We start from the raw sequence: 20401 nt of genomic DNA on the forward strand, positions 1-20401 counted from the left end.
TTGCAGACGACATGATAGTATACATAGAGAATCCTAAAGATGCTACCAGAAAACTACTAGAGCTAATCAATGAATTTGCTAAAAGTAGCAGGATACAAAATTATGCACAGAAATCTCTTGCATTCCTATACACTAATGATGAAAAATCTGAAAGAGAAATTAAGGAAACACTCCCATTTACCATTGCAACTAAAAGAATAAAATATCTAGGAATAAACCTACCTAAGGAGACAAAAGGCCTTTATGCAGAAAACTACACGATACTAATGAAAGAAATTAAAGATGACACAAACAGATGGAGAGATATACCATGTTCTTGGACTGGAAGAATCAACATTGTGAAAATTTCTATACTACCCAAAGCAATCTACAGATTCAGTGCAATCTCTATCAAACTACCAATGGCATTTTTCACAGCACTAGAACAAAAAATTTCACAATTTGTATGGAAACACAAAAGACCCCGAATAGCCAAAGCAATCTTGAGAAAGAAAAACGGAGCTGGAGGAATCAGGCTCTCGGACATCAGACTATACTACAAAGCTACAGTAATCAAGACAGTATGGTACTGACACAAACCAGAAATATAGATCAATGGAACAGGCCAGAAATCCCAGAGATAAACCCACGCACATATGGTCACCCTATCTTTGATAAAGGAGGCAAGAATATACAATACAGAAAAGACAGACTCTTCAATATGTAGTGCTGAGAAAACTGGACAGCTACATGTAAAAGAATGAAATTAAAACACTCCCTAACACCATGCACAAAAATAAACTCAAAATGGATTAAAGACCTAAATGTAAGACCAGACACTATAAAACTCTTAGAGGAAAACATAGGCAGAACACTCTATGACATAAATCACAGCAAGATCCTTTTTGACCCACCTCCTAGAGAAATGTAAATAAAAACAAAAATAAACAAATGGGACCGAATGAAACTTAAAAGATTTTGCACAGCAAAGGAAACCATAAACAAGACGAAAAGACAACCCTCAGAATGGGAGAAAAGATTTGCAAATGAAGCAACTGACAAAGGATTAATCTCCAAAATATACAAGCAGCTCATGAAGCTCAATATCAAAAAAACAAACAACCCAATCTAAAAATGGGCAGAAGACCAAAATAGACATTTCTCCAAAGAAGATATACAGATTGCCAACAAACACATGAAAGGATGATCAACATCACTCATCATTAGAGAAAGGCAAATCAAAATTACAATGAGGTATCACCTCACACCAGTCAGAATGGCCATCATCAAAAAATCTACAAACAATAAATGCTGGAGAAGGTGTGGAGAAAAGGGAACCCTCTTGCACTGTTGGCGGGAATGTAAATTCATACAGCCACTATGGAGAACAGTATGGAGGTTCCTTAAAAAACTAAAAATAGAACTACCATACGACCCAGCAATCCCACTACTGGGCATATACCCTGAGAAAACCATAATTCAAAAAGAGTCATGTACCACAATGTTCACTGCAGTTCTATTTACAATAGCCAAGACATGGAAGCAATCTAAGTGTTCATCAACAGATGAATGGATAAAGAAGATGTGGCACATATATACAATGGAATATTACTCATCCATATAAAGAAACCAAATTGAGTTATTTGTAGTGAGGTGGATGGACCTAGAGTCTGTCATACAGAGTGAAGTAAGTCAGAAAGAGAAAAACAAATACCGTATGCTAACACATATATATGGAATATAAAAAAAAAAAAAAGTTTCTGAAGAACCTAGGGGGAGGACAGGAATAAAGAGGCAGACGTAGAGAATGTACTTGAGGACACGGGGAGGGGGAAGGGTAAGCTGGGACGAAGTGAGCGAGTGGCATGGACATATATACACTACCAAACGTAAAATAGATAGCTAGTGGGAAGCAGTCACATAGCCCAGGGAGATCAGCTCGGTGCTTTGTGTCCAGCTAGACGGATGGGATAATGAGGGTGGGAGGGAGACGCAAGAGGGAGGGGATATGGGGATATATGTATACGTATAGCTGATTCACTTTGTTATACAGCAGGAACTAACACACCATTGTAAAGCAATTATACTCCAATAAAGAGGTTAAAAAAAATACACAACAACAAAATCTCAGCAGCCAAAACAAGTCCTCTCTGCCGGGCATGTACTAGTTATTTTATACACAGTCTAGATCAGGGACTTCAACCGTAGATGCCCACTGGGGGACCATACTCTTCCGAAAAGCAGGCCAGAGGGCATGGTGGAGACTCGAGCCCCCAGACCTCCTCGGCTTCCAGCAGTGGTGGGGATCCAGTGACCTGTGCTAATGAGCTTCCAATTTCTCAAGGGCAGCCGTAAACATATTAATAATACAAAAACAAACACTGTGAGGACAAAATGAAACACGCTGGAGGTTCAGATTTAGTCCATGGCAGTTTGTGACCTTTGGTTTGCGCTGCAACTCCTCAGGGGCAGCGACCCTGGCCATCTGGTTCACTGGTGTGTACTTTGTAGCTCTCAGAATATACTGTTGAATTCTTACCAACAAACTTGTAGGACAGGTGTTGCTACATCCATCTTACAGGAACGCCACAGAGCTCACAAATGTCAGAGTTGGGATTTGAAGCTTGGTCCATGTGCTCCTAAGCCCTATGCCTTGCAATAGAGCGTCGTGGTGGCAAACCCCCATCCTGGGAACTGCTCTCAGGCTAAGGCAATGAATACAAGGCTTTGGTCCAACCACAGAAGAAATTGCAAAGAACTTAAACCTACTTTTCTGTTTTCTACTTTCCCACAAATCTGTGGCTTCTGGGGCCAGGGACCAGCAGAGGAGAGAGATGTACAGCGGAGTGAGAGCACCCAAGAATGCTTGTCTGTGGGTCCTTCAAGCTCTCTCTTTCTGTCCATCCCTCCCTCCCTCCTTTCCTTTCCTGTGCCCCATGGTATGAACTTGGTCCCTAACTGTGATCACAGTGAGATGAATTTAGTACAGAGAAGTCATATGGACAGAATCATACACAGAACAGAGACAGCAGAAATACGGCCAGTTTAATGCAACATTGTAAATCAACTATACTTTAATTTAAAATAAAATTTTTTTTTAAATTAAGAGGTAAGCCCTGGAGCAACTGAATTACATAAACCTCCGCCAGGATAACCCTGGCTGAACTAGTAATCCACACTCCAAGATGTTAGCTCTGAGAAGCAACTCAATGTGAAGGAAGAAAAATATTTTAGAGCCAATAAAACCTTCATTATGAAGATTAAGTAACAACATAAAAAAATAACTATGGGACTTCCCTGGTGGCGCAGTGGTTAAGAATCTGCCTGCCAGTGTAGGGGACACAGGTTCCAGCCCTGGTCTGGGAAGATCCCACATGCCACGGAGCAACTAAGCCTGTGTGCCACAACTACTGAGCCTGAGCTCTAGAGCCCATGAGCCATAACTACTGAGCCTGTGTGCTGCCATTACTGAAGCCCACGTGCTTAGAGCCCATGCTCTGCAGCAAGAGATGCCACTGCAATGAGAAGCCCGTGCACTGCAAAGAAGAGTAGCCCCTGATCGCCACAACTAGAGAAGGCCCGTGCGCAGCAACAAAGACCCAACGCAGCCAAAAATAAATTTAAAAAAAGATTGTTTTAAAAAATAAAAAATAAAAACATGACTATGATAAAAAGTTGAATTAAAGAATCAGACAATAAAATGCAGCCTACTTAATATTGATAATTACAATTATGTTTATTCAACATACGCATATTAAGGACCTAACTTCTCGTTGAGTTGACAAGGTTGGTGCAGGAAGAGCTTAACCATCACCCTCATTTAAGGCTCTCAGACTGGAACCTTATTTTCATGAGATTTCCTGGGGAAAATGGAAAAGAGTGCACAGGGGCTGATGGCTAGGCTCCTGGCCACCCCAGCATTAAGCCCCTGTAATAAGGGCTGTCTCCAGCCTCCAGGGGAGTGCCCCCGGGGGCAGTGATTTTATTCTGAGGGACCGCTCTGCCTCAGCCTGAGTCACTTGGAATGGTCCCTTGGAATGGTCAGCAAATAGAAGTCACCGCAAGATCTCATGCATCCTCTGGCACGAAATACCACGTAAACTCTGACGAAGCCAATATCTACAGCTCCACCCGATCTCTCATCTGGATCCTTCACTTGAATATCATCCCACAGCCTACTTGAGACCTCCACCTGCTTGTCTAATTGGCACCCCGAACTTAAAATGTGCCCGACAGCACTGCTTCCTTTCCTACCCCCCACGCCTGCTCCTCACACTGTCTGCCCATCTTGGCTCCATCCTTTACTTCTCTGCTTTTCATATCCCACATCCAGCCTCACAGCCAGTCTGTTGGCCCTATGGTCAAAATATACCCAGAATCTGACCACTTCCCATCACACCCAACAGTAATAGGTACACTTGTCTGCCATCATATTTCACCAGGATTACTGCAGCAATAGCCCAGCTAAATCTCCCTACTTCTTCCCTTGTCTCCTCTGGTCTGTTCGTAACGAAGCTACCTGAGTGATCCAATTAAAACTACTGTCAGACTCTTCTCTCCTTAAAACTCTCCACTGGCTGCTCCATGCCATCCAGAGTACAAGCTCGAAGCCAACCCACCTACAACGCTCCATGCTCTGCAGCCCCTCCTAACCTCCAGCCATTTGGCTTCATGTCTGCCCTGTCCCTCACTCTCTCCACGCAAGCCACACCAGATGGTGACGGCCTTTATTGCCATTGGCCATCCTCTATATTCACCCGTCTATCTGTTATATGGTGTATGTTCTCCCAACAGAGTAGAGGTCCCAGGAGGGCAGAGATAGTGTTCTGGTCCCTGCTGTATCCCCAGCACCTGGAATAGTACCTGGAACATAGTAGGTGCTCAATAAATATTAGTTGACTGAACAAATGAATGAATAATGAATGACTGAATGAATAAATGAAAGGATAGAGATGATTTTTTGTCATGAATATACTTATAGATTCAAGACATACAATATATATATCACTATAAATTGGAGAGAGGTACAACTGAATTCTATCTCTATCAGTCTCTTTTAACTAGAAAGATTGATACTGGGGAGAGTTACTTACTGGTGGTCCTGGAGATCCTCTGGCACCAGGAAGGCCTGGGTAACCTTTTTCTCCAAGCCGCCCAGGGAGTCCCAAGTCTCCTTTACTCCCTTGCCTCCCAGGAAGTCCTGGAGGGCCAGGTGGGCCTGAGGGACAAGGCTGGCAGGCACAGAGCCCTGTGCTTCCTAGACAGAGGATAAAAGGCAGCTTTGTCAAACTTCCTGAATGAAATCCCAATAAAGTCTTTACTATACAAAACCAATAGTGCGAATAAGAACAAAAAGGGTCTGATGTGCACAATTCTTATCACAGACAACTGATAACATGTGATGTGGAGAGCACAGGGCATGACCTGGGGGTAGCTATGGTCTATGTGGGTGGACATATCATTTCCAGAAAAATGGGGTGTTCTGTGTCTTAATAAACTCAAACTGACAAAATCTAGGGGAAAAGCCGATGTCTGATTCTACGGAAGAAACTTTGAAAATAAGGAAGTTTCTAATTTTTAAAAGTTTAGAAGTCTCTTATTTGGTTCCTACTAAAAAAAAAAAAAGGCTCTTAATTTGGTTCCTGCTGAAAAAACAACAACAACAACAAAATTGGTTAGAGCATAAACTCTGGGCATTTAAAGAATCCAAACAATATGTTAAGAGGGATTATTGATTGTATTGCATGTTACAGCTACTAATTCACTACAGAGCATTTTCTAATCATCAGGACCTTTAGTTTAAAAAAATGCCTTTAGGATAGTCAAACTCCTCAGCTCTCATACCCACCTGACTCAGTTGGTCAAAAAGGCACCAAACAATTTAGGGTGTAGAAACATAGAGCTATAGGGATTTGATGAGTCTGGGAAAGATGAGACCCACAGAGAGAAACCAAAGTAAAGATCAATACTGTCCTATCTCTGCTTTTTTCAAGGAATTGAGAGGATCCTGTTGAAAAAGTCATCACTTTGAGGCAAATTTCATGGCAGGTAAGTGTCTCCTTTATACTGTAAGATATGGATTTGACTTTTTGGTAAGTTCTAATCACCTCACAAGCACACAGTGAGTTAAGTACTCACAGGGGTAACTAAGGTGAGTGAAAAATCTAAATGAAATGCCACATTGTACATTTCATAATGCCTCCCGATCCTCCATATGTTGTTTTCTAGAAATTCTACTTTGATGCATACTTGCCTTTTTCTCCTTTTGAGCCTCTTCTTCCTGGAGGACCCACTTTGCCTTTTATTCCTTGTGGTCCAGGAGGCCCAGCACTACAATATACAACTTTCCAGTGGAAAAGGGGGCGGGCAGAGAGAATCACAATTTTTGTGAACATCTGATATAGAACATCTGATATATATCTGATATAGAACAAGTAGAGCTTGGTGTGTTCGCATCCACACCATCCCCTCAACACCATTCTTTCTTCCATTCCTTTCTTATGATTCTTTCTCTCTGCTATAAGAATATGTATACAAATAGACCATACAATTGTCACAGCAAGCTTCGGCTACCATAACCATTGATAACACTATCCCTAATCTCAGCCCTAATTTAGTGGGTTGCAGAGCAAAGTAGTGGATAATAAAACAAACAAATATACCAAAACAAAACAAATAAACAAAAAACTAAAAGTAAGTATATGGCAAATATATTTTTCCCCTTCAATTATCAATAATTACCTAATAAAGAAAGCATAAAGCAGAGTTTGTAAAAGCAAAAGTTCAGAGACATCTGATTAAAAATGATAGATAAAATGCAAACAATAAGTTCCTTGTCTCCCCAAATACCAGTAAGATAACAGACAGTAAAAGAATATTCTAAAAAGGTATAATCTTTCAAGACAAAGAAAAAGAGAAACAAAAGCAAAAAAAAAAAAAAAAAAAGTAAAAAGATTTAGCAGACCTTAAAAAGCTGAATTCCAAGCAGGCTGTGGGGAAAGCAGAGAAAGAACACAATTTACCTAGGAAATCTCTTCCAAAGTTCAAGAATTGGTACCTCTGAAGTAGAATGACAGTGAGACCCCAAACAGGATGATTGGTCAAAGAAGCAGCTAAATAGTAAGAACACCTTCTCAAAAACTGCAGCAGGAAAAAAACAAACCCCCTCAAAATTGGAGGAAACAGACAATGCAGTAAGAAGAAATCTTTAAAATAAACTATATAGTTTAAAAAGCAGACAAGGGAAGGCATTTCATTCCCGAAACAGAAACAGGCTGCTGCAAAAAGAAACATTAAAAGGGAACAACAAAAAAAAAAGAGAGAGAGAGAGAAAACAACAGCAACAACAAAATCCTCAGAAATTTAAAAAAAATGGTTATGAAAGCAGAAATTTAAAAATTCAGGAGCAGACTTGGAAGATGGAGTTGAGGAAGTCTACCAGAAAGTGTTACAGAAAAATAAAAAGGTGAAGAATAATAGAGTGAAGATTTGAAAAACAGACATGTAGGATTGATTCTCTAACAGACAAATATATTGAGTCCGGAAATAGAATACAGGGGGAAAAAAAGGAGGACAAAATATCTTCAAAGAAATACTTCAAGGGCTTCCTTGGTGGCGCAGTGGTTAAGAATCCGCCTGCCAATGCAGGGGACAGGGGTTCGAGCCCTGGTCTGGGAAGAACCCACATGCCACGGAGCAACTAAGCCTGTGTGCCACAACTACTGAGCCTGAGCTCTAGAGCCCGCGAGCCACAACTACTGAGCCCGCGAGCCACAACTACTGAAGCCCACGTGCCTAGAACCCGTGATCCAAAACAAGAGAAGCCACCTCAATGAGAAGCCTGTGCACCGCAATGAAGAGTAGCCCCCGCTCGCTGCAACTAGAGAAAGTCCGAATGCAGCAATGAAGACCCAACACAGCCAAAAATAAATAAATAAAATAAATACATTAAAAAAAAAAGAAATACTTCAAGAAATTTTTCCAGAAATGAAGGATTTGTGTTAAATTGCTCCTAGTGCCTGCAAATGTACCCACACAGAGGTAAATCACAGTGAAATTTAAGGACATTGAAAACAAAGGAGAATTCCTATTAGCTTTCAATAAGAAAGGAAATTTTAAACAAAGAATCAAGTATCTAAAGGTTACTGGACTTCTCAGTAACAGCACTAAAAAGCAATGGAAAATGCCTTCAAAAACCTGGAGGAAAAATTATTCCAATCTAGAATTTTATATTCAACCAAACTATCAATCAAATTCCACAGTAGAATAAAGGTATTTCAAACAGTGAAGATACCCCAAATATACACATTTTCTCACAAAGTATAATGAGTAAACCATTAGAAGAAATATATGAGTTGTGGAAACAAAGGGACCCAGAGAGACAGAGAGTCAGGGAGACAGAGACAGACAGAGAGATAGAGACAGAGAATTCCTACGATAATGGTGAAGGAAGATCTCCAGGCAGTGTCTCAGCATCAGCTTTTAAAATTGCAACCTGACCTAATTTAAACAGGTCAAAAAGCGCCAGATGAGATTTATTCAAAGAGATAATACTAGTAATGAGTTAAAATGTATGATTAAGAGATGTATACAATTCCAGATGGTTTGAGGTTGAATTAGCAATAAGTATACTGAAAACCAAGCAAACACACAAAGATATGACAATTATTACCAAACTGTTATGCTGGGAAAGTAGTATCATATATTATTATATGGCTAAACTGGTGAATAGCATTTATATAACCCTTCTGTGTAAACACTGCATATTTATTTAACTAAAATTATGACGATAACTATATTGATAGGTTGTAGGAGTGGAAAATGGCATGTGTGTGGTGGGTGGGGAAGAGGTGAATTCACCCGCTACAGAGGCAAGTCAGTAGATAACGCGCAAACTGAAAAATTAAGAAATAAGTATTCAACAAGTATGTTGAATGGCAATATAGAGGCCAATACCAAGAGATCCAGCTAATTGTGGGGAAAATATTGCCCCTGGGGAGGAAGGAATAGGAGAAGGGGTTGCCTGGGATGGCAGTTTTTTCACAAAAGGCTTTGTAGAGCTGTTTGACTCTTAAGCCAGGTCCATACATAACTCTATAAAAATGACAACTACATTTAAAAAATAAAAAGTGTGTTAATTTACAACATTCTATCATCATACTTAAATTCCCATCCAAATACTTTCACATAATTTAAGTGACATGGTAGTCCAACATCAGTTTACTTTTTTGTATTATTGATACTACTAACTTGGCTTATGAAATATTAGATAACTTTTTTAAAATATGGAAAGTCACATTTTCTGAATGATACTGCAAATATCAAATGCAACATAAATGCTAGTGAATGTGAATGAAGAGCACTTTACCATCTGATCCTGGAGTTCCCGGCAATCCTGGCGCTCCAGGCAAGCCAGGTGGTCCCTGGTTGCCTGGTTTTCCTGGAGCAGAATCAGCTCTCCCAGGAACACCAGCTGCCCCTGGAAATCCTGGATGACCAGAAAACCCTCGTGGCCCAGGGGGTCCCATAATGCCTCCAAGAGAAATCAAGAATGAAAACCACACATACTCTCACATTACATTTTTCTGTAGAAGAAATCAAAATCAGTACATTCTTCTTAGGCTGTGGAATTTTTTTAAGGAAAAAAAATGTAGTTAAAAAAATAACTGAATATCCCAGCTGTCAGAAAGCCTCACCTCCTTTGAAAACAAGCACACAAGTGGTAATAAAGGTTTAGGGAATCAGATTTCCTTACCTTTTTGTCTATTCTTTAGGATTATTGGAAAAGAAATATATATTATTTAATTAAAATTATTTTTAAAAATTTCCACTTTGATAACTGGATAAAAAATAACCTGAGTAAACACATTAGCACATATAGTGAATTAAAATATGGACTCACAGACAGACAAATACTGTATGATATCACTTACATGTGGAATTTTAAAAATACAACAACTAGTGAAAATTACAAAAAAGAAGCACATTCACAGATATAGAGAACAAACTAGTGGTTACTAGTGGGGAGAGAGAAGGGGGAGGGGCAAAATAAGGGTAGGAGATTAAGAGGTACAAACTATTACGTATAAAATAAGCTATAAGGACATACTGTAAAACAAGTAGAGTATAGCCAATATTTTATAATAACTATAAATGGAGCATAACCTTTAAAAATTGTGAATCACTATATTGTACACCTGTAACACATAATACCGTACATCAACTATAGTTCAATAAAAAATTTAAAAAATAAGAAAAAACTAAATAAGGTAATACATTAAATCATGTAGATAGGTACCTGGCATATAATTTTAAGCTGTTTGTTTTTATAATTATCATTGACTAGTAGAATTTAATGAGAAAACTGGTGTTGCCTTTTAGATACTAAAATGTAATATTTGGATATGCTTGAGATATGCTTACATGGAGACAGTCTTCTAATCTTTTACCCCAAAATTAATTAGCACAGCCAAAAAAAAAATGAGACTCACATAATTACCTATGTAGATGTAAAATACTATAACCACTTAGGTTTGTGGAAAAGCAAAGAGGTGCTAGGTTTGAAGCTGGCCCCTCCCTCTCCAGCCACAGGTACTTAAGCAGGTTATTTAACTTATTTAATCCTCTATATCTTCCTCAGAGGCTTGTAATGAAGATTAAATAAAAGAATCCACATAAGGAGCTTACTGCAATATCTGGCATGTTCTCAGTGAACGACTGGACGTTCAGTGTGTTCGCAGGAGGTCAAAGTAATGCAGCAGCAGCTAAATCCTGCTTCCCCTTGACATGCTACTTCCCCCTCGCTGGTGGCTTTGGCTTCAAGACAGCTGGAAGCCTTGGGGTGAGAGTGACCATTACTCCTAGCTGCTTCCTCCTCAGCGTGCCTGATTCCAGGATCTCTCTGGGGAAGACCGACATTATCAAAGATGGGGCCATGGTAGCTCTAGTCCCTCACGCTCTTGTAGAGCCTTGACGCTCCCCTAGCACGAGGTGGAATGTTCCCCTTCCCTTCAATGTACCAGCCTTTTGTGGTTGTTTGGACTAATGAAGTATGGCGGGAGTGACACGATATGGTTTCCAAGGCCAGATTATTAAAGAAGATTCAGCTTCTTCCTTGTAAGCGAAGTGCTTGGACTGGAGTCCTGAGGCACCACGGAAGCCGTATCACTGCTCGGAAGCCACCATGCTGCAAGGAAGCCTAAATTAAGCACAGAGTCACACAGAGAGGCTTGAGACTATATGAGAAATGAAGGAGAGAGATGTCTGGCCAGTCCTCATGTTTCAGTTCCAGCCACTATGGCTGCAACCAGATGAAAATCCCTGCTCCAGCATCGCTCAGCTTAGCCCTTCCTGAATTCTTGAACCACAGAAAGAGTGAAGGGGAATATACTGAATGTTGTTGTTTTAAACCACTAGGTTTTGTGTTATTTGTTCAGCAATAGATAATTGAAACCCTGTCCGTCATCAGTAATGTAGCATGCAAGTTAAATTGATGGCTTTCGTTATTGGGTGCATATGTGCTGGGCCTTTACGTGTATTTTCAAACATTATCTTTACTCCTTCAACAACCTTGAAGAGTTCGTACCTTATAGATAAGGCACAGGAAATTTAGGCCAAATATGAATACTAATAATCGTAGCTAACACAGTGAGTCTTTACTGTATCCCCAGTTGTATTCTAAGAACTGTATACATATTAATTCTTTCAACTGTAACAAGAACTCCATTTTGCAGACAGGAAAACTCAGGCACAGAGAAGTTTAATAAATGCCCAGGATCACACAGCTTGTAAGTACTAGAACCTGGAATGTTTTTAGTCCATTGTGTAAATGCATAACTATTTCACTATACTATACTGATTTGGAAGGTTGGGATTCAATCACAGGTGCCTGACTCCAAAACCCAACTTATCTCATGGTAAATACTATAGATGACTATAAAATAAATATGTATAATAAAGGCTACATACAATGGTATGTTTAAAACAAAATGAACATGTACTCCTGTGGACTTGGCTACTATCTTGTCTTCATAACAGTCCTAAGACCTGACTCAGAATCTCCATAATCAGTCACTGGATGGCCCCAGATGCTGCCTGCTGTCTCGTCCCAGTACCAGGGAGAAGGCTCAACCAGCTTCCAACAGGCAGAATGGGTTACAGTGTATGGCATATCGCAGCCTCGACCACCAACTGATAGGACATGAAATCAATTCAGTTGTGGCCAGCATTAAAAACTTTTTTTTTTTTCAAAAGAAAAGAATGGAATAGAAAATAGAGTGCATCAGATACCCCAGAGATATTATTTTGTGAAATTTGTGTTTCAACCATATGTATGTATGTATGCGTATATGTGTGTAATGTAATGTAAATGTTATACAATATAAAATTATTTCTTACTATAGGTTGGAGTCAAAATATGGATTCTTTTAAAAAAGATTTTTGGAATTAAGAGGCTTCCTGTTATACTTGGTTTGGAATCTGCTAGAGACAGGTGTTACTTACTCCCACTGGGTTTTGATTTCAATCTGCTGGAGGTAGTATTTTATTATAAACAAGTCCGAAAGGAGAAATGTAAGAGCAGAGTCTAGTGCCTCCCGACCAACAGAGTATTCTGTGTGATTTATATAGTTCTGGGTCAATTAAGCCATGGCTGCGATATCAAAAGAGTAAATGAACTAAACAAAGCTTTATTTACTGCCTTTGTGGTCATCAGATCCTACAAAGCGAAAGCTAGCTTCGTGAAACATTAAAAAAGAACTTTGTAGTTCACAGTTGAACATCTCAGGAAACTTCTAACTCCTCAGGAACTATAACATGAAACAGACCGGATAAAATTACATTTATTCCAGACTTTTCTCCCCACATGTTTAATCAGTCTTCCTGGGTTCACAGAATGCAAATATTCCCTAAACTTCCATTCTTAATCTCACTGGGAATATTAACTAAGACAGCTCTTGAAGGAGTTCAAAGTCCTTGTGTCAACAGGATTATTTCTCAGGCCTTTCATCAAATATTACCATGAGTCACAGGGGTTTTTTGGGGGGCGAGAGGGCTGTTGTTTTTTGTTTATTTTTTAACTAAGTCCGAATCAAAATTTTATTTTTTAATTTGCAATTTTGTATTTCCACATTTCATGCAGAAGATTTAAGCTGGGGCCTAGGTGGATGAACTAAATTTTAACAAGTAGATATCCATAGAGAGAGCCTTCCAAGAAAGTGCGAAAGACCTAAAGACACACTCTAACCCTAGCAGCAGTTTCCACATCTTAACTGTATCTGGTAATCTTGTGGGAAGCCTGTTTTACATACATATTTCTTATCACACCCCTGAGATAGTGATTGAATATTTCTGAGGTGCAGTCCAGGAGCCTGGATTTCTTCCAATTAAATGATTAATTGGTTTGAGCTCCGTGCTTCTTAATCCTGGCTGTGCATTAGACTTAAGCAGGGGTTGGGGGCTGGTGGTGGGTACTTCCCTGGCGGTCCAGTGGTTAGGACTCCATGCTTCCAATGCAGGGGGCGTGGGTTCGATCCCTGGTCAGGGAAACAAGATCCCACATGCCACGCAGTGCGGCCAAAAATAAAAAAGTATGGGGACACTTTTATAATAGCAAATGCCTGGGTCCATCCATCCCCCAGAGAGTCCAACATTCCTGATCTGGGGTAGGCACAGCCATCAGTATTTTTGAAACAATGGTAAAGTGATTTTAATATCAGCTAGAGTGGAGAGCCCCTGGTGTGGAAGAGGATGCAGCAAACCTGGCATGTAAAAACCATACCTGCACAGACTTCCCCTGGTCTACCAGGGGGACCAGGGGGACCTGGTGGTCCAACAGTCCCCGATTCTCCATAGCGGCCAGGGTGCCCTGGATCCCCTGGAGGCCCTGCCAAAAATAACGGCATAATGTATACAGTAAACATATATATACATTTAAAGGCTCACGCACAATCACTTTTTGTGAGCCTTGTTAAAGGACAACAGGAGATTGTTTTGCAGCTTCTCATCACGTTTAAAGTGCAATATCTTAGACCCTCCTCTGCAGACACATGAAGTAGTGCTGAATTTGTCATTGATCTAGGCTGCTTACTTCCTGGAGGCGGCATCTTGGCAGGTCTTAGTCAAATGGTTTCACACATTTCTAGCGATTAAAAAACCTACTTTCTGAAAGGTAACACAATAAAAATCCCAGCATGCAGTTCACCCACTAAAATAAAATTTGGTGTCTTATGGCTGATAGAGACAAACCAAGATGCACATCTCTACTTGCACTAGTATAATTATACATTCACAGTAAAAGTTCACATATTTAGCCTGCCGAGTGTGTAAACTACAGAAGGACTAGGCCAAACTCTTCTTTTGGAACTGTGCGAATCCCGTTTCAGCATAATTTATAGAGAAATTGAATGGAACACAAACCTTTGAGTGGAAGAGCTGGAGTTGCCAAAACCCCTGGTGGTCCTGGGTGCCCGTGGTCTCCAGGATCTCCCTGAAATCATTCATTCATTCACTTTTCTTAGAAATATTAACCTTTTTCACATGTTTCCTGGCACTAAGTAAATATTAGCGTCACCAAGAGTGCATTCATATAGGAAACAAAGCCTATAGGCTGACTAGAGAAATAAATAGCTCATGGTGGTCTAAGAGGAACAAAAGTATGAGACCTCCCACCTACAAGCAGAAGTTAACAGCCAACTGGGAAAGTTCTCCCAAAAGAAAAAAAATTCAAACTCCGAAAATGCTTCCATGTGCATCAACTAGATACCTCTGAAGCCATGAAGTTTCTTAGATCTATTATGAGCATTAATGTCTAACTTGCACTCTAGAACAAATAATTTATTTGCCTATAGGATCTGAACCTACATTTTATTTTAGCAGCAGATATTGTCCCCCTTAATTGTGTCACCTTAATGCCACCAAGGGCTTGTCCTGAACAAGTGCTGAAGGTGAGGTCACATAAAAAGGAACGACTCTCCTGATTAAATCAAAATCTCAGCAGAAAAAAAAAAAAAAAAAAAAAAAAAAGGAACGAAAAAATGCAGTGGTGTTCAAAGCAAAGAACTCTCCACGGTTCCCTCTGTTTTTAATCATGATACTGTATAATCCCTATGGAATTTTTGAATCTCTCATTATTATTCACCTTCAAAAGGATCATTGCTCAAATGTAAAATGTAATCATTACAACATGCATTAAAATAATATAAGCAAAATGAACTCAATTTTGAATGATTCTTTGAAATATTTAAAAAAATAAATAAGATAACATAAGGGATATAGGATGTTATCAAATAGGCTCACTTTTTTACCTTTGGACCAAGAAATCCAAACAGCCCAGGATCTCCAAACACTCCTGGTTCGCCCTACAAATAACCAAAAACATGCCTTTTTTCATTTTTATTTTTTAAAGCATATATAAAGTATTTATTTGTATGCACATATTTACCTACAAAATTTACAGGAAATAAAACAATGTATAATATATACAGTGTTGTTTTCATGAGGATCAAACAACGAAGGTAATTGCAGAACGTCACGGATGAAACATGCCTTTTTTAAAAAACGTGATTGGGTGACAAATTATCTCATTCTCATTTAATCTGAATGACACATACTCACTGAGATTCTGTACAAAATCTTAACACTGCTTTGGGGTTGCATCAGACAGTTTTGTGCTTTAGTTTTTGTACCCACAGTGAAATCATGTAACTTATAAAATAAATGTGTTTCCTTTCTCATTACTGTGTGGGAGTCTACAGGCCCTGGTACAACTTTTGAATGATACTGAATTGCATTTACTAATGAATATGTATTTATCCTCTCTATAATTATGTTCATTTACCTTTAATCCTGGAAAACCTGGAGATCCATAGAAGCCAGGGTCCCCCTAATAAATTCACAAAAATCAACACAAGCAGAATTAAAACAAAATACATAAACCAGTTCAGTGAATCATTTTTCGCCTTATGAGATTGCTTCATTGGTATTTAATCTTGTCTGCAAAGGTAGCTGAATAAAGGAAATAAATATAAAAGAGATTCCATTTCTTTATAACATTTGCTATTTTAATTGATCTTTAATCTTATTCAAAAAAATTAATGTCCTTGACGGTGCTTTAAATTAAGAACATAGTTTTGTTGTTTTTGCTGTTCTTCCATTTCAATTTATTTAATTTAATGCTTGCACTGGGCTAAATATCTTTGAATCATCGCAACATAATTTGTCTAGAGATTAATAGTTGCTCTATGCATTAGCAGCAATGAAAATTCCTATGGAAGTCAATATTGTCTCGTTAAGTACTAAATCTGAGTCAAATAAACTCAATGCCCATGCTCAGCAAGGTCTGGCCTTCATAGTGACTCTATGAATGGGGATCCCATTAGTGACATGTGTGGAGATGTTTGAGGCCTGATGCTGTAGTTGTTTTCTAGCTACTACCCCTAGATCAGTACCTTCTTTTATCAAATAGGCTCAAATGAACAATTCCAAGCTACTATCACACTGACACTGAGCCAGTGAGAAAATGCCACGATCCCATTACTTCCTGCCAATTCTCCCATCTTCTGCTTGCCTGTTTTATCCAAATAATGTCCATGAAAAGGATGCTCTGGGGCACTTAGCTATCACACAGTTCTTGCTGACCAAGATATAGTATTCCTCTTAGAGATCATCTCCACTTTTGAACTCTCAGAAATATTGATCTAGTCTTATAAAAATGTGAGAGAGAAATGCCTCCAAACTCACTGAAGTTAAGGACGCCATGAATGATCCTTACCCGAGGTCCTGGAAACCCAGGAATACCTTTCTCTCCTTTTGTCCCAATACCGGGTTCCCCCTTAAAGAGATGACACTTTTAGAGGAGTTCAAGCAACAGTATTTCAGCAATACGAATGCAAAAACAAAACGAGAAATAAAAATTATTGCCAGCAGCTTAAAGAAAACAGCTACTTTGGAAACAGTCTTCCTACAGAATTATGATAAAATGTTGAAAAGTTCTAGTAACATATCAGCATTTAAAGCAGTGATAATAACCATGTAAAAATTTTTAAATTAAGATAGCACATCATACAATTTTTTAAGTTCTTTAAATAAATTACCTTGGGTCCTGGTGGTCCGGGAGGTCCAATGATTCCAGGCGTTCCTTTAATACCCTAAAAATCACAATGAATATAATCTGGCTTACTGGCTTTATTCAACATACTGAGTTCCGTCTCTTTAAGAAATTACCTCTTTCAACAGCCATTCTCCTAATTTTTTAATAAGGGATTACTCTTCAACTGTCGGTATTAGCAACTAAGATCCAAGCGCACCTTTGAACCTGACACTCTTCAGGAGGCCAGTTCTGTGTAAGAGGTGTAGCATTGTGCGGCGCGGGGCGGCAGAGCGGTGGGGGCAAGCCACCATGGAACCAGGGCAGCAGATGCAAGCAGGGAATGCAGCCACTGAGAGGAGAGGCTCATTTTGAGCAAGCTAGTGAAACTGAATCCAGTAATTGAAAACTGACAAGAGAATGTGCACATGGCATCAGTAACATCGGTGCTGGAGGTTGACAAAGGAATTAATATTTGCCAAGAGTCTATTACATGCTCGGTTCTATGCATGTCACTTTTCAATTATCAAGGCATCAGATCCATATGTAACATCTAAAGGACAGCTGGATTTCCAGTGGTATTTTCAGCGACCATATCAAAGACATGAATGGGGGACTATATCCTGGAGGACATGTCACAGTTTAGCAGCCCAAGCTAGGTCTGCCACTCAACAGCTGGGTAAACTTGAGAACACTGGTAACCTTTCCAAGTCTCACTTTTTCAACTCTGTATAATGGAGCTAATAATAGTACCAACCTGTAAAGGTTACCTTGGGATCAAGGCAGCATTGCATGTAGGTGCTCAGCTCTTTGCTGGCACAGGAACATGTTCAGAAAATGTTGGCTATGACTACTTTACCAAGGTAACATATGGATTGAGAATTACCTTTTCTCCTTTATAGAGACCAGAATCAGGTGGCTGCACCAGAAGGGTGGGTCCTGGAGAACCCTGTTGGCCAACCTCACCCTTTTAAAAAAATCAAGATAATAAGAATTTCAAATTAACTTTATTTTGAAATAAAAATTGAAACTAAGAAGACTTTCACCCACATATTGTGGTATAATGCTTACAAGCCTGTATGTCATGGATTTAAAATAAAAGTCATGGCAAATACATAATGTAATTTTAAATGCTTATTGTTTTTCATAAATAATACATACTTACTGTTAAAAATGAATTTAAAAAGTAAAAATGATCCATAATCCTACCACCCAGAGGTAATCTCTATTAAAACTTTGGTACAGTTCTTTGTGGTGTATGTGTGCTTGTATGTATGTGTGGGTATATAACTGTGTATACACACATGTATACATATACATATGTCTACATATACACATGTGCATAATATGCATGTGTGCATACATGTATATGTGACTAAATGGTGTGTTAAACATAATTTAAAACTCTAATAGAAGACTCTTATTCAAAAAGACACATGCACCCCAATGTTCACCGCAGCACTATCTACAATAGCCAGGTCATGGAAGCAACCTAAAGGCCCATCAACAGATGAATGGATAAAGAAGATGTGGTACATATACACAATGGAGTATTACTCAGCCATGAAAGGAATGAGATTGGGTCATTTGTAGAGATGTGGATGGACCTAGAGACTGTCATACAGAGTGAAGTAAGTCAGAAAGAGAAAAACAAATACCATACATTAACGCATATATGTGGAATCTAGAAAAATGGTACAGATGAACCTGTTTGCAAGGCAGAAATAGAGACACAGATGTGGAGAACAAATGTATGGACACCAAGGGGGGAAAAGGGGGGTGGGATGAATTGGGAGTTTGGAATTGACATATATAAACTAATATGTATAAAATAAATAACTAATGAGAACCTGCTATATAGCACAGGGAATTCTACTCAATGCTTTGCGGTGACCTAAATGGGAAGGAAATCCAAAAAAGAGGGAATATATGTATACCTATAGCTGATTCACTTTGCTGTACAGCAGAAACTAACACAACATTGTAAAGCAACTATACCCCAATAAAAAATATATATATTATAATGAAAGTAACACTATATAATAATAAACAATTTAAATGTAGAATATAGTTTATATTTTTATATTTTATTAAAATTTTAAATCATTTAATATATTTTACAACACTATTTTTTGCACATTTTCCTATCATATTGGGTGGGCCAAAAGGTTCGTTCAGTTTTTTCCATAAGATGGCTCTAGTAGCACTTAGTTGTCTTTAACTTCATTCGAAACAATTTTGTTAGATTGTATGTGACAGGTGTTATATCAGCGTGCATTTAAAAAAAGACATCAAAATTGGTGAATTTTTGTGTAGCCATTTTAATATTGAAGATGGAAGAAAAAAAGCAACATTTTCAGCATATTATGCTTTAAAAGGTAAAAACGCAACCGAAACACACAAAAAGATTTGTGCAGTATATGGAGAAGGTGCTGTGACTGATCAAACGTGTCAAAAGTGGTTTGCAAAGTTTCGTGCTGGAGATTTCTCACTGGATGATGCTCCATGGTCGGGTAGACCAACTGAAGTTGATACGATCAAATTGGCACAATAATTGAGAACAATCTACATTATACCACGCAGGAGATGGCCGACATACTCAAAATATCCACATCAAGCACTGAAAATCATTTATTTGCACCAGCCTTGGTTATGTGAATCGTTTTGATGTTTGAGTTCCACGTAAGTGAAAAAAACCTTCTTGACCATATTTCCACATGTGATTCTCTACTGAAACGTAATGAAATAGTTCTGTTTTTAAAACAAATTGTGACGGGCAATGAAAAGTGGATACTGTACAACAGTGTGGAATGGAAGAGCTCGTGGGGCAAGCCACCCCAACCACACCAAAGGCTGGTCTTCATCCAAAGAAGGTGGTGTTGTGTATATGGTTGGATTGGAAGGGAGTCCGCTATTATGAGCTCCTTCCGGAAAACCAAACGGTTAATTCCAACAAGTACTTCTCCCAATTAGACCAACTGAAAGTGGTACTCGACGAAAAGTGTCCAGAATTACTCAACAGAAAATGCATAATCTTCCATCAGGATAATGCAAGACTGCATGTTTCTTTGATGACAGGCAAAAACTGTTACAGCTTGGCTGGGAAGTTCTGATTCACCAGTCGTATTCAGCAGACATTGCACCTTTGGATTTCCATTTATTTCAGTCTTTACAAAATTCTCTTAATGGAAAAAATTTCAGTTCCCTGGAAGACTATAAAAGGCACCTGGAACAGTTCTTTGCTCAGAAAGATAAAAAGTTTTGAGAAGATGGAATTATGAAGTTGCCTGAAAAATGGCAGAAGGTAGTGGTACAAAAGGGTGAATACATTGTTCAATA

General features: G+C 38.9%; 1 protein-coding gene across 1 annotated transcript in view; it reads right to left on the reverse strand.

Annotated features, from left to right (window-relative positions):
- The window catches only part of COL4A4 (collagen type IV alpha 4 chain), a 140837-nt gene that overhangs the window by 62898 nt on the left and 57538 nt on the right, over positions 1 to 20401 (reverse strand). Inside the window, exons 12-21 of the mRNA XM_057551094.1 lie at positions 17949 to 18029; positions 17070 to 17123; positions 16748 to 16807; positions 15815 to 15859; positions 15282 to 15335; positions 14395 to 14464; positions 13757 to 13861; positions 9347 to 9511; positions 6233 to 6322; positions 5073 to 5236 (exon numbers count right to left, since the gene is read on the reverse strand). Of these exons, the coding sequence (XP_057407077.1) occupies positions 5073 to 5236; positions 6233 to 6322; positions 9347 to 9511; positions 13757 to 13861; positions 14395 to 14464; positions 15282 to 15335; positions 15815 to 15859; positions 16748 to 16807; positions 17070 to 17123; positions 17949 to 18029 (888 nt within the window). The remainder of the gene's footprint in view (positions 1 to 5072; positions 5237 to 6232; positions 6323 to 9346; positions 9512 to 13756; positions 13862 to 14394; positions 14465 to 15281; positions 15336 to 15814; positions 15860 to 16747; positions 16808 to 17069; positions 17124 to 17948; positions 18030 to 20401) is intronic.

Source organism: Balaenoptera acutorostrata, chromosome 8, assembly GCF_949987535.1.
Source record: "Balaenoptera acutorostrata chromosome 8, mBalAcu1.1, whole genome shotgun sequence".
Lineage (NCBI taxonomy): Eukaryota > Metazoa > Chordata > Mammalia > Artiodactyla > Balaenopteridae > Balaenoptera > Balaenoptera acutorostrata.